Source organism: Scyliorhinus canicula, chromosome 24 (genome assembly GCF_902713615.1).
Source record: "Scyliorhinus canicula chromosome 24, sScyCan1.1, whole genome shotgun sequence".
NCBI lineage: Eukaryota > Metazoa > Chordata > Chondrichthyes > Carcharhiniformes > Scyliorhinidae > Scyliorhinus > Scyliorhinus canicula.
This window is the reverse complement of record NC_052169.1, coordinates 706127-729791: the sequence shown is the minus strand read 5'-3', so window position 1 is coordinate 729791 and position 23665 is coordinate 706127. Positions and strand designations below refer to the sequence as shown.

Here is a 23665-nt window from a genome sequence, read left to right as displayed (position 1 = left end):
GAGGTGAGGAGAAATTTCTTCACCCAGAGAGCGGGGAATCTGTGGAATTCACTCCCACAGGAAGTAGTTGAGGCCAAAATGTTGTGTAATTTCAAGGAGGATTTGGATATGGTTCTTGGGGCTCAAGGGACATGGGGGGGGGGGGGGGGGGGGGGGGGGGGGGGGGGGGGAGGATCAGGATATTGAACTTGATGATCAGCCATGATCAGAATGAATGGCGGAGCAGACTCGAAGGGCGAATGGCTTGTGGTCATTCTTCCTCTGTGAGCCTAGATTGGGAGATATCTACCACATTTCCCAGCAGGGTTCACAGGGCAGTCACATGGAATTCCTTTGCCATTTACCAGGGTCCTGAGGCACATTGTGGTTCCCCTCCTGCTTTGCCCAGCTGGAATCAGCCAAATCAGCACAATTCAGAAACAGTGGGTGAGATCTTGCTGATGTGAATCGCTGCAGCTTGTTCCAGTCACCCTCAATGTCAAAGTTAAACACAACAGGCGTTGTCACCCCACCAGCGGTGTCAGTGTAGCCTGTGCGTAGACAGCCGTGAATCTTGCAGCATTGGACTCGGGCAGTCCATGCTTGCCTCCAGTTGGTCTCCATGGTTAGCACGGTGGCTTCACAGCGCCAGGATCCCAGGTTCGATTCCCCGCTGGTCACTGCCTGTGCGGAGACTGCAGGTTCTCCCCGTGTCTGTGTGGGTTTCCTCCGGGTGCTCCGGTTTCCTCCCACAGTCCAAAGACTTGCAGGTTAGGTGGATTGACCGTGATAAATTACCCTTAGTGACCAAAAAGGTTAGGAGGGGTTATTGGGTTACAGGGATAGGGTGGAGGTGAGGGCGTAAGTGGGTCGGTGCAGACCTGATGGGCCGAATGGCCTCCTTCTGCACTGTATGTTCTATGTTCATCTATGTCTATGTTCATTACATCAATTTCTTCACTCACCGGTTTGGGTGTGAACTGAAAGTTTGAGAGTGCGTCCAACTTGAGGAAAAGGGAATCCATAAACTTCTGGATCTCTGCATGCTGCACGCTTTCTTCCACTTCAGACTTTTGCTGCAACGATAAGAGTTTGATTAAAAATCTAACACGCAGGCAGCCAGCCGCCAGCTGTGTGATCTCACACTCACATGGCCATGGGCTGTGAATCTCGCACCTGACACACAGCAATTACAATTTGTTAATTACACCCTAATCCGACCCAATATCACATTACTATTAAACAAGCAACTATAAATATTCCTCTCCAGACTTTATGATTGACACAATACAAATGCTTTATGTTTTGCCAATTATCAAACCACGCTGGCACAGTGGTTAGTACGGTTGCTCCACAGCGCCAGGGACCTGGGTTCAATTCCAACACTGGGATGTCTGTCTGTGTGGAGTTTGTACATTCTCCCCGTGTCTGCGTGGGTTTCCTCCGAGTGCCCCGGTTTCCTCCCACAGTCCAAAGATGTGCAGGTTAAGTGGTTTCGCCACGCTAAATTGCCCCTTAGTGTCCAAAAGCTTGGGTGGGGATACTGTGTTACGGGTAGGGTGGGGGAGTGGGCCTGGGTTGGGTGCTCTTTCAGAGGGTCGATGCAGACTCGATGGGCCGTATGGCACCCTGCTGTACTGTAGGGACTCTATGATCTCCATTCCGGTTGGTGCTTCTCTCTCACAGGGAGACAGTTCCCGAAGGTGCTGACTCTCCTTTTTTAAACAAATTTAGAGTACCTAATTTTTTTTTTCCAATTAAGGAGCAATTTAGTGTGGCCAATCCACCTACCCTGCATATCTTTGGGTTGTGGAGTGAGACCCACACACACACAGTCAGTGCCCCTGGACCGGGATTGAACCTGAGTCCTCGGGCCATGAGGCAGCAGTGTTAACCACTGCACCACCATGTTTCCCTCGAAGATGCTGACTCTCACTGGGACACAGTTCCTGAAGGCGCTGACTCTCACTGGGACACAGTTCCTGAAGGCGCTGACTCTCACTGGGACACAGTTCCTGAAGGTGCTGACTCTCACTGGGACACAGTTCCTGAAGGTGCTGACTCTCACTGGGAGACAGTTCTGAAGGTGCTGACTCTCACTGGGACACAGTTCCTGAAGGTGCTGACTCTCACTGGGACACAGTTCCTGAAGGTGCTGACTCTCACTGGGACACAGTTCCTGAAGGTGCTGACTCTCACTGGGACACAATTCCTGAAGGTGCTGACTCTCACTGGGGGACAGTTTCTGAAGGCGCTGACTCTCACTGGGAGACAGTTCCTGAAGGTGCTGACTCTCACTGGGACACAGTTCCTGAAGGTGCTGACTCTCACTGGGAAACAGTTCCTGAAGGTGCTGACTCTCACTGAGACACAGTTCCTGAAGGTGCTGACTCTCACTGAGACACAGTTCCTGAAGGTGCTGACTCTCACTGGGATACAGTTCCTGAAGGTGCTGACTCTCACTGGGACACAGTTCCTGAAGGTGCTGACTCTCACTGGGACACAGTTCCTGAAGGTGCTGACTCTCACTGGGACACAGTTCCTGAAGATGCTGACTCTCACTGGGACACAGTTCTTGAAGGTGCTGACTCTCACTGGGATACAGTTCCTGAAGGTGCTGACTCTCACTGGGGGACAGTTCCTGAAGGTGCTGACTCTCACTGGGACACAGTTCCTGAAGGTGCTGACTCTCACTGGGACACAGTTCCTGAAGGTGCTGACTCTCACTGAGACACAGTTCCTGAAGGTGCTGACTCTCACTGAGACACAGTTCCTGAAGGTGCTGACTCTCACTGGGATACAGTTCCTGAAGGTGCTGACTCTCACTGGGACACAGTTCCTGAAGGTGCTGACTCTCACTGGGACACAGTTCCTGAAGGTGCTGACTCTCACTGGGGGACAGTTCCTGAAGGTGCTGACTCTCACTGGGACACAGTTCCTGAAGGTGCTGACTGTCACTGAGACACAGTTCCTGAAGGTGCTGACTCTCACTGGGGGACAGTTGCTGAAGGTGCTGACTGTCACTGAGACACAGTTCCTGAAGGTGCTGACTCTCACTGAGACACAGTTCCTGAAGGTGCTGACTCTCACTGAGACACAGTTCCTGAAGGTGCTGACTCTCACTGGGACACAGTTCCTGAAGGTGCTGACTCTCACTGGGAGACAGTTCCTGAAGGTGCTGACTCTCACTGGGAGACAGTTCCTGAACGTGCTGACTCTCACTGGGACACAGTTCCTGAACGTGTTGACTCTCACTGGGAGACAGTTCCTGAAGGTGCTGACTCTCACTGGGGGACAGTTCCTGAAGGTGCTGACTCTCACTGGGAGACAGTTCCTGAAGTTGCTGACTCTCACTGGGACATAGTTCCTGAAGGTGCTGACTCTCACTGGGAGACAGTTCCTGAAGGTGCTGACTATCACTGGGGGACAGTTCCTGAAGGTGCTGACTCTCACTGGGGGACAACTGAAGGTGCTGACTCTCACTGGGACACAGATCCTGAAGGTGTTGACTCTCACTGGGGGACAGTTCATGAAGGTGCTGACTCTCACTGGGGGACAGTTCATGAAGGTGCTGACTCTTACTGGGACACAGTTTCTGAAGGTGCTGACTCTCACTGGGACACAGTTCCTGAAGGTGCTGACTCTCACTGGGACACAGTTCCTGAAGGTGCTGACTCTCACTGGGGGACAGTTCATGAAGGTGCTGACTCTCACTGGGACACAGTTCCTGAAGGTGCTGACTCTCACTGGGGGACAGTTCATGAAGGTGCTGACTCTTACTGGGACACAGTTTCTGAAGGTGCTGACTCTCACTGGGACACAGTTCCTGAAGGTGCTGACTCTCACTGGGATACAGTTCCCGTTTATTGACTAATCCAATTGGTAATTTTCTGTGTGAGAAACCAGTGAGTTTTGCCAAATCATTCAACATTTTTTTTGTTTACTCGAGGGATATTGCGCCAACGCTGGCTAGGCCATCATTTATTGCCCGTCCCCGATTTGCCTTGGGAAGGTGGTGGTGAGCTGCCTGCTTGAACCGATGCAGCCCGTGTGGAGGGAGTCCAAGGATTTTGACCCAAGTGTGTTTGGCATCACATGCTGGTCTGAACTCCTGTGTTTTGTCTCGGGGTTGAATTCAAATCAATCCCTTGTTCAAACCATATCTCAACTCAAAGCTGTTTGTGCCTCGTGAGAATGACGTTAGCTTACCTCAGTTTGCTTTAAATATTGCTGCTCATAGACCTCTGCCAGACTCAGCTTGCTTTTCTCATGGTCCAATGTGAGTCTCTTCTTGTATTCAAAGATCTCTTCTTTTGGCTTTTCTTTACGTACAACATCGTCCCAGGCCTGTAACACAGATCACATGATGCTTATCTATTAACAACTGATAACAGCCATCCTTAATTAAATCGTCAGAGCTTATAAAACAGAAATAGTGCAGAGAACCAGACCCAACTGAATCCAATATGGTCACTGTGAAAAATCCACTGTTTAATAATAATAATAATCTCTATTAGTGTCACAAGTAGGCTTACACTAACACTGCAATGAAGTTACTGTGAAAATCCCTTAATCGACACATTCTAGCGCCTGTTCGGGTACACAGAGGGAGAATTCAGAATGCCCAATTCACCTAACAGCATGTCTTTCGGGACTTGTGGGAGGAAACCGGAGCACCCGGAGGAAACCCACGCAGACACATGGAGAACTCCCGGAGGTGGAGGATAGATGTGAACGGTGCCAAGGAGGCCCGGCGAATCACGCCCACATGTTCTGCTCTTGCCCAGACTTGCCTGGGCCTGGACAGCCTTCTTCGAGCCAATGGTCAAAGTAGTGGGGATGAGGGTGGAGCCATGCCCGAAAGTGGCGGTCTTCAGGGTAGCCAGATCTATTCCTGGGGAGGAGGGCGGACGCCCTTACCTTTGCCTCCCTGATCGCCCGCCGTAGAATCCTGTTTGGCTGACGGTCAGCAGCACCGCCCAGAGCTGCAGACTGGCTGTCCGACCTCTCGGAATCTCTCCAAATGGAGAAAATTAAAATCACCATCCGAGGGTCGGACGACGGCTTCCACAGAACGTGGGAGCCATTCACCCAATTGTTCCCGGACCTGTTTGTGGCCAACGAACAAGCAGAAGAATAGCCGGGTAGCCAAGAATCAGGGGAATGTAGCCAGCTAAGCCTAAGAGGAAAGAAAGACGAACCACAGGAGGGGGGGGTGTGTGGTGTGTGTGTGTGTGTGTGTGTGTGTGAGTGTGCAGGGAAATGACAGCCAGAAGGAGGGCACGGGATACGATAACAAACTTGGCATCTACAGGAACAGAGAACAAGGAGAATCCAGGCGAAAGACGGGAGGAACGGCTGAAGCGGAGGTGATCGCGAGACGACGACAGCAGCGAGATCCGTCCGGGAGAAGCAAGTGACAACACCAACACCAGACCCATTCGAGTATTGTCCTCTGTAATTGTTTCTCCGGCACACAAATGTATATCTGCCCTCCCCAGTCTCCACTCCCCAAACCCCCCCCCCCACAAACAGTCGCCTACTTAAGTGTTGTAAATACTTTTGCCAATTGTACAGAGTTGCTGCTGTTGAGCTGGTGCATAATACCTTACCAGTTACTTTATTTTATTTCTTTTTTAGGTAGGTTAGTGTGTGCCCTTCTCATATATTTCTTCCCTGCTGGTACCAGACTCCTAAATGACCCTCTTATGGATTGACCTCATTAACACTACACCCTGTACACTTCACGCGATGCCGGTGTTATGAATTACATGGTGTACCTTCTGTTGCCCTATTATGTATTTTCTTTTATTCCCTTTTCTTCCCATGTACTGAATGATCTGTTGAGCTGCTCGCAGAAAAATACTTTTCACTGTACCTCGGTACACGTGACAATAAACAAATCCAATATATATCTTATTCTGTGTACATAATGGTAAATATACTTTGTTCAAAAACCCAATTTAAAAAAACATTTGTAAAAAAAAAAGACACGGGAGAACGTGCAGACTCCAGACAGTGACCCAAGCCGGACCCAGATTCGAACCGGGGACCCTGGAGCTGTGAAGCAGCAGTGCTAACCACTGTGCTACCCATGTTTAAAGCAGAGTAAACATTTCAACACTGAACATTCACCTCATTAATCCCAGCTGAAACACAAAATGCTACACACGCACATCCACTCCAAAGTGAAGCAAGGGGCACTTGGGATCTCCGTTCCAGCTCCAACCCAAACTGGCCCAACTGTTGACTGCACCCCCTTTTTCATCCTTAGCTACGACTGACCCACAATCCCTGTTCTAGGATTTTGTGCTATTTCTGATTAGCGGATAGAGATTTTATCCCAAAAGAGGACACTGAGTGATTGTCGCCAGAATCAAAGTTAAGTTTCTCTCAAGAACAGAGTTTCCCCAGCTCCATCTTGCCTCATCTGTAATCTAGCAATTACAATATTCAATTATTGATTCTAACATCAGTCGCAGGTGGCAAAGCATTCCCTTTCCAATACCGTCCTCCACACTGGCACAGTGTACTCGTGCCTACCTCAAGATCACAGCCTCACCTTTGATCCACTGACCAATGGAAATCATTTGGCCTCGTTTATCCTGTATTATTTTGAACACTCAATGAAACGCCAGCCAGCTGATTTCTCCACTCTTACATAATAGAGTGATATATTCACAATTTAATTACATAAATATATCTCCCAGATTCCAGGGTTTTCTTTTCTTTATTTGTTCATGGGATGTGGGCATTGCTGGTGGAGCCAGCATTTATTGTCCATCCTGAGGGCACATTGCATAGAAACATAGAAAATAGAAGCAGGAGGCCATTTGGTCCTTCAAGCCTGCTCCACCATTCATTATGATCATGGCTGATCATCAGGTTCGATACCCTGATCCCTGTTTTCTCCCTACCTCCTTTTTGAAAAGCGGGGTTACATTCGCTACCCTCCAATCTGTGGATCTGGAGTCACAGGTAGGCCAGACCGGGTAAGGACGGCAGATTTCCTTCCCTAAAGGACATTAGTGAGCCAGATGGGTTTTTACAACAATCGACAATGGTTTCATGGTCGTCATTGGACTTTTAATCCCAAATGTTTTTGAATTCAAATTCCAACATCTGCTCTGGTGGGATTTGAACCCATGTTCCCAGAGAATTATCCTGGATTATTTGGATTACTAGTCCAGTGACAATCCCACTGCACTACTGCCTCCACAGAGAAAGGCAAGAAAGTTATAATTTTAGGGAAGGCAATATTTCAAGCATACAGTTCATTATACATTTGCATAGATGGAGGAATCAAACTCTACTATATTTCATTCTTTACAATATCTTCATTTTCCATCTATGAACTGCAGCTTTCATTTTGTTTTCCACTTTATGTTAAGAATCTGTTTTCCTGCTGTTTTACATTTGGTTTAAATGGAGCCACATTGTCTCTGTAGCAACAGCAGAGGGTGAAACATGTGAATACTTGGCAAGCACAAGCTGCCCATGTAATTCAGCACCAATGCACAGTTAGAATGTTCAGTTGCTAGACATACCAGGCTACGCGGCACAAGCTGTTAGATTTTCCGGAGCAACTTATTTCACAGCTTCTTGCTTTTTGCTACTCAGGAAACTCTCCAACCCAACAGATGATCTGCTCCAGGAGTTACTGACAACAACCTTCCCACTCACCTGGTCTTTAATCCTCTGCAAAATAATATCCTCCAGTTGCAGTGTTGTCTCCTCGGTGATGACAGGAGCTGAGGAGAGAGATCAGACATTTGGACAAACTCATTACAAAATAAACTATAACACAGCTTAATGTTTCAGGTCAGTGATCTTCAATTTGAATTGTGAACTCTGAACTATGGAAAGTCTCTTTCTCTCTCCACAGATGCTGCTGATGTGCTGAGAATTTCCAGCATTTTCACTTTTCTATCAGATTACGAACATGCATGGTATTTTGCCATTCTGCAACACAGCTTAATGCTTTGCCAGTATCATAGAATCATAGAATTTACAGTGCAGGATGCTGCCATTCGGCCTATCGAGTCTGCACCAGCCCTTGGAAAGAGCACCCTACTTATGTCCACAACTCCACCCTATCCCCGTAACCGCACCTAACTTTTTTTGGACACTAAGGGCAGTCCACCTAACCTGCATGTCTTTGGATTGTGGGAGGAAACCGGAGGACCCGGAGGAAACCAACGCACACACAGGGAGAACGTGCAGACTCCGCACAGACAGTCACCCAAGCTGGGATTCGAACCTGGGACCCTGGAGCTGTGAAGTGACAGTGCTAACCACTGTGCTACCGTGCTGCCAGTAATCGCACTGGCCAGGATTCTCTGACCCCCCCCGCCGGGTCACAGAATCCCTGGGGGAGGCGCAAATCCATTCCCGCCACCAGCTGCCCTATTCTCCGGCAGCGTTTTTCGTGCAGCGCCGGGATTCAACCACACCGGTCAGCGGCCGTTGACAGTGGCCCCCCCCCCCCCCCCCAGGGATTCTCCAGGCCCTGATGGGTCAAGTGGCCGTCCAGTTTTGGCCGGTCCCACCAACGTGAATTACTCATGGCAGGACCTGCCAGATGCGTATGTGGGGGCAGTCCTGGGTGGAGGGGGTGCCCACGGTGGCCTGCCGATCTTCCGGGCAGGTTGTTTCCTTGGATGACTTCTTTCCTCCGCGCCGGGCCCTTGGAGAGCTCTGCTATAGAGCCCGGGGGCCGGCGCAGAAAAGAGAACCCCCACGCATGCGCGGAAATACGCCGCCTGGTCTGCTCATGGATGGAAATACGCTGGCCATTCCGCGCATACGCGAGATCACGTTGGCCATTCCGCGCATACGCAAACCTGCGCCGGCCATTCCGTGCATACGCGAGATCACGTTGGCCATTCCGCGCATGCGCGAACTTGCGCCGGCCTTTCCACGCCGGCTGGTAGAGTGGAGACGACTCCGGCGGCAACCTATCCCCCCTAGAAAGGAGATAATTCCTCACCTTGGGGGGCCGTTGACTCCGGAGTCATTGGCACCGGTTTTCCTGCCGGGACATAGCCCCATTTTCACAGAATCTCAACCACTGTCTCATACATTCTGACATACCGTAAACATAACAAGTGGTCTTTGCCGACCTCTCTCCACCCACCCCTCTGCCCCAGTATTGAGGGGAGTGTGCGAAGGGAAGACCTACCCTTCCTGACTGCATGGTCAAACAGGAGGTCCTCCTCCAGCAGGCTATTCTCTGGACGTTTCTGAGCTGTGACCTCTCCCAGGAGCTGCCAAGGCTTCTGCTCCAAGGCGGATTTCTCCAGCTGCTGGATTTGTGCGTTTAGCTACAGGAAACAAAACACGGTGCCATTACCTATGGAATTACATTGCACAGAAATGACAGGCTGGACACCAGCAGCACATGTTCCCTCAACCACTGATCCAACCCATTCCTAAACTAACTCCACAACCTCTCAACCTGGAGTAAAAATGTTGCTCCTGTCTAAATCATTTTACATTTATATCCCTTAATCAAAGAACAGACTGTTTCCATCTACTCTGTCCAATCCCTTCAGTTTGAACCTCTTGTAACAACAACAGCCCTCACTTTCCCAGAGCAAAACACTGCAGCTGCCGGAGATTTGAAATGAAAACTGAAAACACTGGAAATGCCCTAGCCAGTCAGGCAGCAGCGGGGGAAGAGATAAGAACACGGGGTCTTTTCAAGGCTTTCTTTGTATTACGATTTCGCACATCACCTCTCGCTTCCCCACAAAGTTAATATTCTCATCCTCATATTAAATCGTTGTTACCCTTCATATCTCTGTAACCTGTTCCAGCCTCCACCACAAAAATCTCTTTGCTCAAACTGCAACCTTTCATGTCTCCCTCCTCCTCATCGTGCCTCTATTGGTAGCCATACCGCCAGCCATATAGACTCTGAAATCCTCTCTAAATATCTTCATCTGCAGTCCTTCCCTTAAACACATCTCTTTGACAAAACCTTTGGTCATTTCCCCAGTAACTCCTTTGGGGCTATTTTAAAGCGTAGGGAAGTATCAGGGGGGAGATATTGTACCCTGTGCCTGAACTAAGTGTAATTCCAATAATCACCTTTTCTTGACGTTTTTCAAAGGCTGATTTGGTCTCGTCTGGCTTCTTTGCTCCTGTGCTGACGGCCGATTCATCCCCATCACTGTCATCCGACAGGTCAAAAGTGACTTTCTTATGCACTCCCTTGGCCTCTTGGCCATTCTTGGATTCAGCCACTTCCTCCTGGTCTCTGAGTCACAGAAAGAAAACCAAATTAATACAACAAATAAATATGGGATCTACACTCTATTAGTTTGTCTAAGGAATATATCTATTTTCAGCTTGAACTTATCTTATTCTTTGCTAATTAGTGAGAGACAATAATTCAAAATCTTACAGATTGCCAGAAGGGTGTAAGACACAGACCAATTGCTGGAGCACTGCAGCTTATAATTCTTTTAATCGCTTCTGCAGGACTCAATTGGCAATGGTTCTGAGGAAACTGATCGCTGTAAATCCGGTGGCCCAGACTCCATCCCATCGCTAACCAGTTACATCACTGGTTAGGTTTCTATGTCTGGTCTCAGTGCCCTGACGAATTGTACACAAATAAAGAGGTTCAGCGACCCAGATACACATCATTAAAAGCCAAAGCAAAGAGGGAACTGTTAAGGCCAGTGGGTGCTGGACATCATCAGGTACAGAATACAAAATCAAGGCAGTGTCTTCTGCAGACGCACCGTGTTGCGAACCTTCACCTGGAATGAGTCAACAGGAGGAAGCGCAGCATCAGTGGACTTGGATCGTATGTGGAAGAAAGGAAATGGGTAAACTAGGCTGACATTCCTAGGAGGATAGGCAGTGATCTGACACCCAGTGTTAATGAGTCACCTGACACTCGATCTCACCCAAGACAGGGAGAGTCCTGTCAGAGCGATGCCAGTGATGCTGCAACTGGAGGTGGATCCAGTGCCTAGGCCTTGGCTGGGAAAGGAGTAAATGGAAAAAACATCAGAAAACATACTCATTGATTTCTTCCTCCTCCTCAAATTCTGGCTCTGGTTCTCCTTCGGCCTCAACACTCCCATTCTCCTCATCGCCACCTTCTACCGCAGGTTTCTCACCATCGACTGGGTCGAAGAAATCCTTGTACTGCAGGTTCCTGGAACTCTTGGTCTGACAAACAGCAAACAAATTTCAAATACATAAAAACAGTATTATTAGTGTTCCTTACTCAGTTCACAGAACATGACCCTGCAATTCCTGCAGCCCGTGCAGGGGCCCCGTGCCGGCACCACCACGGAGCAGGGGCACCGAGCCGGCACCACCACGGAGCAGGGGCACCGAGCCGGCACCACCACGGAGCAGGGGCACCGAGCCGGCACCACCACGGAGCAGGGGCCCCGTGCCGGCACCACCACGGAGCAGGGGCCCCACGCCACGGAGCAGGGGCACAGTGCCGGCACCACCACGGAGCAGGGGCACCGAGCCGGCACCACCACGGAGCAGGGGCACCGAGCCGGCACCACCACGGAGCAGGGGCCCCGTGCCGGCACCACCACGGAGCAGGGGCCCCACGCCGGCACCACCACGGAGCAGGGGCACCGAGCCGGCACCACCACGGAGCAGGGGCCCCGTGCCGGCACCACCACGGAGCAGGGGCCCCACACCACGGAGCAGGGGCACCGTGCCGGCACCACCACGGAGCAGGGGCACCACGCCGGCACCACCACGGAGCAGGGGCACCGTGCCGGCACCACCACGGAGCAGGGGCACCGCACCGGCCCCACGCCATGGAGCAGGGGCACCGAGCCGGCCCCACACCACGGAGCAGGGGCCCCACACCACGGAGCAGGGGCACCGTGCCGGCACCACCACGGAGCAGGGGCACCGCACCGGCCCCACACCACGGAGCAGGGGCACCGAGCCGGCCCCACACCACGGAGCAGGGGCCCCACGCCGGCACCACCACGGAGCAGGGGCACCGAGCCGGCACCACCACGGAGCAGGGGCACCGAGCCGGCACCACCACGGAGCAGGGGCACCGAGCCGGCACCACCACGGAGCAGGGGCACCGAGCCGGCACCACCACGGAGCAGGGGCACCGAGCCGGCACCACCACGGAGCAGGGGCACCGAGCCGGCACCACCACGGAGCAGGGGCACCGAGCCGGCACCCACCACGGAGCAGGGGCCCCGTGCCGGCACCACCACGGAGCAGGGGCACCGAGCCGGCACCACCACGGAGCAGGGGCACCGAGCCGGCACCACCACGGAGCAGGGGCACCGAGCCGGCACCACCACGGAGCAGGGCACCGAGCCGGCCCCACGCCACGGAGCAGGGGCACCGAGCCGGCCCCACCACGGAGCAGGGGCACCGAGCCGGCCCCGAGGCACGGAGCAGGGGCACCGTGCCGACCACACCACGGAGCAGGGGCCCCGTGCCGGCACTACCACGGAGCAGGGGCCCCACGCCACGGAGCAGGGGCACCGTGCCGGCACCACCACGGAGCAGGGGCACCGAGCCGGCACCACCACGGAGCAGGGGCACCGCACCGGCCCCACACCACGGAGCAGGGGCACCGTGCCGGCCCCACGCCACGGAGCAGGGGCACCGAGCCGGTACCACCACGGAGCAGGGGCACCGAGCCGGCACCACCACGGAGCAGGGGCACCGAGCCGGCACCACCACGGAGCAGGGGCCCCGTGCCGGCACCACCACGGAGCAGGGGCACCGAGCCGGCACCACCACGGAGCAGGGGCACCGAGCCGGCACCACCACGGAGCAGGGGCACCGAGCCGGCCCCACCACGGAGCAGGGGCACCGAGCCGGCACCACCACGGAGCAGGGGCCCCGTGCCGGCACCACCACGGAGCAGGGGCACCGAGCCGGCACCACCACGGAGCAGGGGCCCCACGCCGGCACCACCACGGAGCAGGGGCACCGAGCCGGCACCACCACGGAGCAGGGGCACCGAGCCGGCACCACCACGGAGCAGGGGCCCCGTGCCGGCACCACCACGGAGCAGGGGCCCCACACCACGGAGCAGGGGCACCGTGCCGGCACCACCACGGAGCAGGGGCACCGTGCCGGCACCACCACGGAGCAGGGGCACCGCACCGGCCCCACGCCACGGAGCAGGGGCACCGAGCCGGCCCCACACCACGGAGCAGGGGCCCCACACCACGGAGCAGGGGCACCGTGCCGGCACCACCACGGAGCAGGGGCACCGTGCCGGCACCACCACGGAGCAGGGGCACCGCGCCGGCCCCACACCACGGAGCAGGGGCACCGAGCCGGCACCACCACGGAGCAGGGGCCCCACGCCGGCACCACCACGGAGCAGGGGCCCCGTGCCGGCACCACCACGGAGCAGGGGCACCGAGCCGGCACCACCACGGAGCAGGGGCACCGAGCCGGCACCACCACGGAGCAGGGGCACCGAGCCGGCACCACCACGGAGCAGGGGCACCGAGCCGGCACCACCACGGAGCAGGGGCCCCGTGCCGGCACCACCACGGAGCAGGGGCCCCACGCCACGGAGCAGGGGCACCGTGCCGGCCCCACCACGGAGCAGGGGCACCGAGCCGGCCCCGAGGCACGGAGCAGGGGCCCCACGCCACGGAGCAGGGGCACCGTGCCGACCACACCACGGAGCAGGGGCCCCGTGCCGGCACCACCACGGAGCAGGGGCCCCACGCCACGGAGCAGGGGCACCGTGCCGGCACCACCACGGAGCAGGGGCACCGAGCCGGCACCACCACGGAGCAGGGGCACCGCGCCGGCCCCACACCACGGAGCAGGGGCACCGAGCCGGCCCCACACCACGGAGCAGGGGCCCCACGCCACGGAGCAGGGGCCCCGTGCCGGCACCACCACGGAGCAGGGGCCCCACGCCACGGAGCAGGGGCACCGTGCCGGCACCACCACGGAGCAGGGGCACCGTGCCGGCACCACCACGGAGCAGGGGCACCGTGCCGGCACCACCACGGAGCAGGGGCCCCGTGCCGGCACCACCACGGAGCAGGGGCCCCGTGCCGGCACCACCACGGAGCAGGGGCACCGTGCCGGCACCACCACGGAGCAGGGGCCCCACGCCACGGAGCAGGGGCCCCACGCCACGGAGCAGGGGCACCGCACCGGCACCACCACGGAGCAGGGGCCCCACGCCACGGAGCAGGGGCCCCACGCCGGCACCACCACGGAGCAGGGGCACCGCACCGGCACCACCACGGAGCAGGGGCACCGCACCGGCACCACCACGGAGCAGGGGCCCCACGCCACGGAGCAGGGGCCCCACGCCGGCACCACCACGGAGCAGGGGCACCGCACCGGCACCACCACGAAGCAGGGGCACCGAGCCGGCACCACCACGGAGCAGGGGCACCGAGCCGGCACCACCACGGAGCAGGGGCCCCACGCCACGGAGCAGGGGCACCGTGCCGGCACCACCACGGAGCAGGGGCACCGAGCCGGCACCACCACGGAGCAGGGGCCCCGTGCCGGCCCCACGCCACGGAGCAGGGGCCCCACGCCACGGAGCAGGGGCCCCGTGCCGGCACCACCACGGAGCAGGGGCACCACGCCACGGAGCAGGGCCCCGTGCCGGCACCACCACGGAGCAGGGGCCCCGTGCCGGCACCATCACGGAGCAGGGGCACCGAGCCGGCACCACCACGGAGCAGGGGCCCCACGCCACGGAGCAGGGGCACCGTGCCGGCCCCACCACGGAGCTGGGGCACCGAGCCGGCCCCACGCCACGGAGCTGGGGCACCGAGCCGGCCCCACGCCACGGAGCAGGGGCACCGAGCCGGCCCCACGCCACGGAGCAGGGCGGAATACTGGAGGAATATTATTACCTTTATCTTAGTCTTTGTTTTTAGGACAACTTCGTCATCTTCAGAGGGAACATCTTCAAAATAATCTCCAAGTTCTTCATCTTCAGAGGGAATATCTTCAAAATAATCTATTTCATCATTATCTTTCTGCTTCTCTTCTTCTTTCTCAACTTTCTCTAAAAAATCTTCCATTTCCGAAAGTCTAAAAAATTTATCGTCTAGTTCTGAGTTACTGGCAAATCGAGAGCATTTCCTCTGAAGTTTAGTCCTTTCCTCAACTTCATCAATATCAAAGTTGAGGTCAGAGTCTTCATCAGAGAGTTCATCACTCGCATTTTCTCTTTGAATAGGTTTTCTCTTTATTGCCTGTTTTTTTAACTCTTCCTCCTCCCCATCACTACCCTCAACAATCTCACCATCTGTTTCTGCAGATTCATTATTTTCAATGTCTTCCTCAGGAGCTTCAATCTCCACATCTCCGGTATTAATCAGTCTGCTAAAGGGGCTCTGAAGTAAAAAAGCCACTGTATCTTTGAAATAGTTTAAGACCGAATGATTCTGCAGTTCAATCTCCTGCCAGATCTGCTCCTCATCAAACTGCTCTATGACCAGCTCCTTCAGCGGGCTTCCAGCAGTAGTATCGGACTCTTGTGCCTTCTGTAAATCATACAGCTCCTTAGTGAGAACAGTGAAGTCCAATGCCAAACCATCCTGTACACTAGGAGAGAGAGAGAGAGACATGGTTACACATCTCACCCTGAAACACAACAACTCAACATTCGCTTCTTACAAATGTCAATCCCCCACCCTCTAATTTATATTAAACATATTAACTCCTGTAGGAAAGTCTATTTGGAAGAGTCTGAAACCAGGCGGCTCACCACCGGTCAGAGCGTTACCAGCCAGTGTAACTTGGGTCCGGTTCCTGCTCTCATGGTCAGTATAACTCGGATCCTGTTCCTGCTCTCTCGGTCAGTATAACTCACATCCGGTTCCTGCTCTCTCGGTCAGTATAACTCACATCCGGTTCCTGCTCTCTCGGTCAGTGTAACTCTGGTCCGGTTCCTGCTCTCTCGGTCAGTATAACTCACATCCGGTTCCTGCTCTCTCGGTCAGTGTAACTCGGGTCCGGTTCCTGCTCTCCCGGTCAGAATAACTCGCATCCGGTTCCTGCTCTCTCGGTCAGTGTAATTCGGGTCCGGTTCCTGCTATCTCGGTCAGTATAACTCGGGTCCGGTTCCTGCTCTCTCGGTCAGTGTAACTCGGGTCCGGTTCCTGCTCTCTCGGTCAGTGTAACGCACATCCGGTTCCTGCTCTCTCGGTCAGTGTAACTCACATCCGGTTCCTGCTCTCTCGGTCAGTATAACTCGGGTCCAGGTCTCTCGGTCAGTGTAACTCGGGTCCGGTTCCTGCTCTCTCGGTCAGTATAACTCGGGTCCGGTGCCTGCTCTCTCGGTCAGTATAACTCGGGTCCGGTTCCTGCTCTCTCGGTCAGTGTAACTCTGGTCCGGTTCCTGCTCTCTCGGTCAGTATAACTCGGGTCCAGGTCTCTCGGTCAGTATAACTCGGGTCCGGTTCCTGCTCTCTCGGTCAGTATAACTCGGGTCCGGTTCCTGCTCTCTCGGTCAGTATAACTCGGGTCCAGGTCTCTCGGTCAGTGTAACTCGGGTCCGGTTCCTGCTCTCTTGGTCAGTATAACTCGGGTCCGGTTCCTGTCAGTATAACTCGGGTCCGGTTCCTGCTCTCTCGGTCAGTATAACTCGGGTCCTGTTCTCTCGGTCAGTATAACTCGGGTCCGGTGCCTGCTCTCTCGGTCAGTATAACTCGGGTCCGGTGCCTGCTCTCTCGGTCAGTATAACTCGGGTCCAGGTCTCTCGGTCAGTATAACTCACATCCGGTTCCTGCTCTCTCGGTCAGTATAACTAGGGTCCGTTTCCTGTTCTCTCGGTCAGTATAACTCGGGTCCGGTTCCTGCTCCCTCGGTCAGTATAACTCTGGTCCGGTTCCTTGGACTCTCGGTCAGTATAACTCTGGTCCGGTTCCTGCTCTCTCGGTCAGTATAACTCTGGTCCGGTTCCTGTCAGTGTAACTCGCGTCCGGTTCCTGCTCTCTCGGTCAGTGTAACTCGCGTCCGGTTCCTGCTCTCTCGGTCAGTATAACTCGGGTCCAGGTCTCTCGGTCAGTGTAACTCGGGTCCGGTTCCTGCTCTCTCGGTCAGTATAACTCGGGTCCGGTTCCTGCTCTCTCGGTCAGTATAACTCGGGTCCAGGTCTTTCGGTCAGTATAACTCTGGTCCGGTTCCTGCTCCCTCGGTCAGTATAACTCGGGTCCGTTTCCTGTTCTCTCGGTCAGTATAACTCGGGTCCGGTTCCTGCTCCCTCGGTCAGTATAACTCGGGTCCGTTTCCTGTTCTCTCGGTCAGTATAACTCTGGTCCGGTTCCTTGGACTCTCGGTCAGTATAACTCGGGTCCGGTTCCTGCTCTCTCGGTCAGTATAACTCGGGTCCGGTTCCTGCTCTCTCGGTCAGTATAACTCGGGTCCGGTTCCTGTCAGTATAACTCGGGTCCGGTTCCTGCTCTCTCGGTCAGTATAACTCGGGTCCGGTGCCTGCTCTCTCGGTCAGTATAACTCGGGTCCGGTTCCTGCTCCCTCGGTCAGTATAACTCTGGTCCGGTTCCTTGGACTCTCGGTCAGTATAACTCTGGTCCGGTTCCTGCTCTCTCGGTCAGTATAACTCTGGTCCGGTTCCTGCTCTCTCGGTCAGTATAACTCGGGTCCGGTTCCTGCTCTCTCGGTCAGTATAACTCGGGTCCGGTTCCTGTCAGTATAACTCGGGTCCGGTGCCTGCTCTCTCGGTCAGTATAACTCTGGTCCGGTTCCTGCTCTCTCGGTCAGTATAACTCGGGTCCGGTGCCTGCTCTCTCGGTCAGTATAACTCAGGTCCGGTTCCTGCTCTCTCGGTCAGTATAACTCGGGTCCGGTTCCTGCTCTCTCGGTCAGTATAACTCGGGTCCGGTGCCTGCTCTCTCGGTCAGTATAACTCAGGTCCGGTTCCTGCTCTCTCGGTCAGTATAACTCGGGTCCGGTTCCTGCTCTCTCGGTCAGTGTAACTCGGGTCCGGTTCCTGCTCTCTCGGTCAGTATAATTCGGGTCCGGTTCCTGTCAGTATAACTCGGGTCCGGTTCCTGTCAGTATAACTCGGGTCCGGTTCCTGTCAGTATAACTCGGGTCCGGTTCCTGTCAGTATAACTCGGGTCCGGTGCCTGCTCTCTCGGTCAGTATAACTCGGGTCCGGTTCCTGTCAGTATAACTCGGGTCCAGGTCTCTCGGTCAGTATAACTCGGGTCCAGGTCTCTCGGTCAGTATAACTCGGGTCCAGGTCTCTCGGTCAGTATAACTCGGGTCCAGGTCTCTCGGTCAGTATAACTCGGGTCCAGGTCTCTCGGTCAGTATAACTCGGTCCAGGTCTCTCGGTCAGTATAACTCGCATCCGGTTCCTGCTCTCTCCCGGGTCCGGTTCCTGCTCTCTCCCAGGTCCGGCTCCCGGTCTGTCCCGGCCTGGCTCTGTCCCGGGTCCGGCTCCCACTCCCGGTCTGGCTCTCAGTCTGTCCCGGGTCCGGCTCCCGCTCGGTCCCGGGTCCGGCTCCCGCTCGGTCCCGTGTCCGGCTCTGACCCGGGTCCGGCTCCCGCTCTGTCCCGGGGCCGGCTCCCGCTCTGTCCCGGATCCGACTCCCGGTCTGGCTCTCGGTCGGTCCCGGATCCGACTCCCGCTCGGGTCCGGCTCCCGCTCGGTCCCGGGTTTACCTCAGCAGGAGTTCGGGTTTCTGCACCGCGCGCTCCAGCCTCCGCGCGCTTTCCGCCAGCGCCGCCATCTTCCCGCCGGCGTCACACTGAGAGCGTCCCCGGAACCGGAAACCCGCCCCCGGAACCCTGGAACGCGACACCGGGATTCCCCCCGAGCCCCGGATCCGGAACACCAGCCGCCACTTCCGCTTCACCTTTGCCGCCAGTTTTTAAACGTTTCCTTCACTCGGAGCGCCGGCCGCCGTCACCATAGCAACGTGGCGCTCGGTGCCGGCGAGGCCCGGGGTCTCCAGTCCGTCAGAATGGGATCCGTGAACCACCCTAGCTGGCTGGAGCGGAGAGCGGCATCCCCCCCCAACCAGGAGCGGCCTCTCTTTCCCCCCCCCACAGGAGCGGCCCCTCTCCCCCCCCCCCCCCCCCCCGGGAGCGCCTTCCCCCCCCCCCCCCCCCACCCCCGGGAGCGGCCTCTCTCCCCCCCCCCCCCCCCCCGGGAGCGGCCTCTCTTCCCCCCCCCCCCCCCCGGGAGCGGCCTCTCTTCCCCCCCCCCCCCCCGGGAGCGGCCTCTCTTCCCCCCCCCCCCCCGGGAGCGGCCTCTCTTCCCCCCCCCCCCCCCCGGGAGCGGCCTCTCTTTCCCCCCCCCCCCCCGGGAGCGGCCTCTCTTCCCCCCCCCCCCCCCGGGAGCGGCCTCTCTCCCCCCCCCCCCCCCGGGAGCGGCCTCTCTTCCCCCCCCCCCCCCCCCGGGAGCGGCCTCTCTTCTCCCCCCCCCCCCGGAGCGGCCTCTCTCCCCCCCCCCCCCCCCCGGGAGCGGCCTCTCTCCCCCCCCCCCCCGGAGCGGCCTCTCTCTTCCCCCCCCCCCCCCCCCCCGGGAGCGGCCTCTCTCCCCCCCCCCCCCCCCCGGGAGCGGCCTCTCTCCCCCCCCCCCCCCCCCCCCCCCCGGGAGCGGCCTCTTCCACCCCCCCACCCGGGAGCGGCCTCTCCCCCCCCCCCCCCCGGGAGCGGCCTCTCTCCCCCCCCCCCACCAGGAGCGGCCTCCTCCCCCCCCCCCCCCCCGGGAGCGGCCTCTCCCCCACCCCCCCCCCCCCCCGGGAGCGGCCTCTACCCCGCCGGGAGCTGACCGCCCCCCTGCACCGGGCCGGTAAGTTTCACAATATTAATATTAAGACAGAACTAACCACTTTTCCTATCAGTTTCCCCGTCAGAGGCTCTGAATACCCAGCACAGGGGGGCGGGGGGGGGGGGGGTTGTGCCAGTTAAGGAGCCACGTTCACAGCCTCGCTGGACAGGTGGAGAATATTAAACATTAATAATTCTTATCTCTCCGAACATAAGTGTGATTATTATCAACGTCAGCAAATCAAACGTCAAGAGGAACACAGCATGGTGGCAGCCTGTAAACCTCAAGCATTTTTAAATGATTCAATTCATTTTGGGGCAGCACGGTAGCATTGTGGATAGCACAATTGCTTCACAGCTCCAGGGTCCCGGGTTCGATTCCGGCTTGGGTCACTGTCTGTGCGGAGTCTGCACATCCTCCCCGTGTGTGCGTGGGTTTCCTCCGGGTGCTCCGGTTTCCTCCCACAGTCCAAAGATGTGCAAGTTAGGTGGATTGGCCATGATAAATTGCCCTTGGTGTCCAAAAATTGCCCTTAGTGTTGGGTGGGGTTACTGGGTTATGGGGATAGGGCGGAGGTGTTAACCGTGGGTAGGGTGCTCTTTCCAGGAGCCGGTGCAGACTCGATGGACCGAATGGCCTCCTTGTGCACTATAAATTCTATGATTTCTATAATTCCGATTTGGTAAATTGGTCCCCGTTTTAGTGTCAGAAAAAAATCTGGATGAAGCCTGCGAAAATCAAATCTGAAATGTCGATCAAGCACAGCGATGACTTCAGTCCATGATAAATAGCAAAGTTAATGATGTTGTATATTAAGACATTTAGTTGTTCCCTAAAAAGCACAAATACAAAGAGAGGGTCAGCTATATCCTCTGGACAGGAGATCTAGGATTACATTTATTTTAATGGTTGGGAGCTTCCTATAGAGGACAGCAAAAACCCAGACAATATGTTTGAAAGATTCAGTACCCATCTCCAGTTAAAGTTGAATCATCTGATCTACCAGGGCGGCACAGTCCTGGGTTCAATTCCGACCTTGGGTCATTGCCTGTGTGGCGTTTGCACTTTTTACCCGTGTCTGAGTGGATTTCCTCCGGGTGCTCCGGTTTCCTCCCACAGTCCAAAGATGTGCAGATTAAGTCGATTGGCCATGCTAAATTGCCCCTCAGTGCCCAAAACATTAGGTGGGGTTACTGGGTTTACCAGGATAGAGTGGAGGAGTGGGCTTTCCAACAGAAATGTGGGTGGCATGGTAGCACAGTGGCTAGCACTGTTGCTTCACAGCTCCAGGGTCCCAGGTTCAATTCCCTGCTTGGGTCACTGTACTTTCTCCCTGTGTCTGCATGGGTTTTCTCCCACAAGTCCCGAAAGACGTAATTTGGGTATTGGACATTCTGATTTCTCCCTCCGTGTACCTGCAGAGGCTCCAGAATGTGGCGCCTAGGGTCTTTTCATAGTAACTTCATTGCAGTGTTAATGTAAGCCTATTTGAGACAAAGATTTAATTTAACCTACTTGTGACAATAAAGAGTATTATTATTAAGGGCAGGTGCAGACTCAATGGGTCGAATGATCTCCTGCGCTGTAAATTACATGATTTTAATTTCAAGGCCTCAAACAGGATTTAGGTGAGCCAATTGACAATTTTGTAACAAGATTGAAAAATTCAGCTAGAAAATGCAAGTCTGAGAACACTGTTGAAAGGCTGATGCTACCCTTGAGGACACGGGTTTATAGAAAGACAATTCTAGACGGTCAGAGAATCCATCGACATGGCAAGAGAAAAAGGAAGACCCAAACCGTGCCTTATTGTCACTCTGATCCACCCCTCCCAAGGCTGACATGAAATCAGCGGCACGGTAGGACAGGGGTTAGCACAGTTGCTTCACAGTGCCAAGGTCTCGGGTTCGATTCCCGGCTGTGCGGAATCTGCAGGTACTTCCTGTGGGTTTCATCCGGGTACTCTGGTTTCCTCCTACAGTCCAAAGATGTGCAGGTTATTATAATAATAATTATCGCTTATTGTCACAAGTAGGCTTCAATGAATTTACTGTGAAAACCCCCTAGTCGCCACATTCCGGCACCTTTTCAGGGAGGCTGAAACGGGAATTGAACCCGCGCTGCTGGTCTTGTTTTGCATTTCAAGCCAATTGTCTTAGCCCACCAGCCCTAACCAGTGGTTGGGTATATTGGCCATGCTAAATTGGCTCTTAGTGTCCAAAAAGGTTAGGTGGGGTTACCCGGACAGGGTGGCGGTGTGGGCTTAGGCGGGGTGCTTTTCCAAGGGCCGGTGCAGACTCGATGGGCCAAATGGCCTCCTCCTCCTGCATTGTAGGTTCTATGATTCCTGAATGGAAGCAGATATAAGTCTACGCAGCCAAGCAAAATGACAGGATGAAGTGAGACAACATGAGGTTAGCACTTCAACAAAACGGCAAAATCCCCACCTCAGCTACTGAAAGGACAACGTGTAAATGTACAGGATCCAGTAATGAAAGGCTGCAGCTCAGCAAACGTTGCTGAAGCTGAGACATCAAGGTCAACCAAATTGAGAGCGAAACCAGTAAACAAATCAAAAGAAACGGACTCCATATTCAACCTAAACCAGGGCTGGAAAATACAGATCAAATCATCAGCAACAGTGGAATCATCAATAACCAGGGAAATAATCTCCACAACATCACCAGCAAACGACACAACATTAGCAACAGCAAGCATGACTCCTGCAGTACCATAAACAACACGCACAACATCGCCTCTGTAATGTACCAACTCGCCCCAGAGCAACAAAAGTCAAATCTAAAAGATGGTCTTCTTACCACTGAAGAGATACTGTGAATAATATTTTTAAAAAAAGAATACATGCTGTAAAGACTCTTTTTAGATGAAGTTATTTCCAAAAGTCGATAATTTTCTTTAGTTTAAGAAAGTTAATGACTGGAACAGCTCCATTGATAGGGGCATTACGTTTTATAGAAAGAGTGATGTTATATATTGTATTATCTGTGAAGAGTTAGGAATTAATTGTTATGTGCAAGTGTTCCGGGGACCACATTTCATGGATAAATGGGAGAGTCACGTGATATGTAACAGAACCAATTCAAATTGGTCTTTCCTTTGTACAAGGCAGCATGGCAAATATTAAACATAAAGAGCTCTCATCTTTCAAAGCTTCAAGTATGATTATTACAACATCAGAGATTCAAAACAGCTACAAGAACAGATAGCCTTCCAACTATCAATGAAACTCAAAGCTGTGTACGTTCAGGGTTCATCTTGCTTGAGGATAATAAACTGGCGGAAGGGTGAAAAACAACAGTTGTTCATGAGGAATTTGATCTTAATGGAAATGAGTGAGGCAACTTTACTGACTGCAATTGACAACAATGAGCTTGACTGAGAAACCCAATGGAATTGCTCGTCGTGGTGCAATAGTTCCCCATCTAACCACACTCTGGGGAAATAACTTTCCCCTGAATTCTTGTATTAGTCACTCTGATATTTGTGAATTTATTGCGGATAAGTGTAAGATAGAAGACATAGAAAATAGGAGCAGCAGAAAACCTGATAATATGATAACGGCTGATCCTCTATCTCACTCATCCTGCGCTCTCCCCATACCCCCTCAATCCATTTCCTTCTTAAATGTGTTCAGCCTCCGCAGCTTTCTGTGGTCATGAATTTCATGGGTTGGGGCAGCACGGTAGCACAAGTGGATAGCGCTGTGGCTTCACAGCGCCAGGGTCCCAGGTTCGACTCTCCACTGGGACACTGCGGAGTCTGCATGTTCTCCCAGTGTCAGCGTGGGTTTCCTCCGGGTGCTCCGGTTTCCTCCCACAGTCCAAAGATGTGCAGGTTAGGTGGATTGGCCATGATAAATTGCCCTTCGTGTCCAAAAAGGTTAGGATGGGTAATGGG

At 54.9% G+C, this 23665-nt stretch overlaps 1 protein-coding gene across 1 annotated transcript in view; it reads right to left on the bottom strand.

The window, feature by feature from the left end:
• mphosph10 (M-phase phosphoprotein 10 (U3 small nucleolar ribonucleoprotein)) overlaps window positions 1-18768 on the bottom strand; it is a 35003-nt gene extending 16235 nt beyond the window's left edge. The window contains exons 1-8 of the mRNA XM_038784358.1: window positions 18634-18768; window positions 14850-15546; window positions 11015-11166; window positions 10072-10240; window positions 9161-9302; window positions 7663-7730; window positions 4189-4326; window positions 945-1055 (exon numbers count right to left, since the gene is read on the bottom strand). Coding sequence (XP_038640286.1) covers window positions 945-1055; window positions 4189-4326; window positions 7663-7730; window positions 9161-9302; window positions 10072-10240; window positions 11015-11166; window positions 14850-15546; window positions 18634-18701 — 1545 coding nt within the window. The 5' untranslated portion in view covers window positions 18702-18768. The remainder of the gene's footprint in view (window positions 1-944; window positions 1056-4188; window positions 4327-7662; window positions 7731-9160; window positions 9303-10071; window positions 10241-11014; window positions 11167-14849; window positions 15547-18633) is intronic.
• Window positions 18769-23665: the final 4897 nt, after the last annotated feature.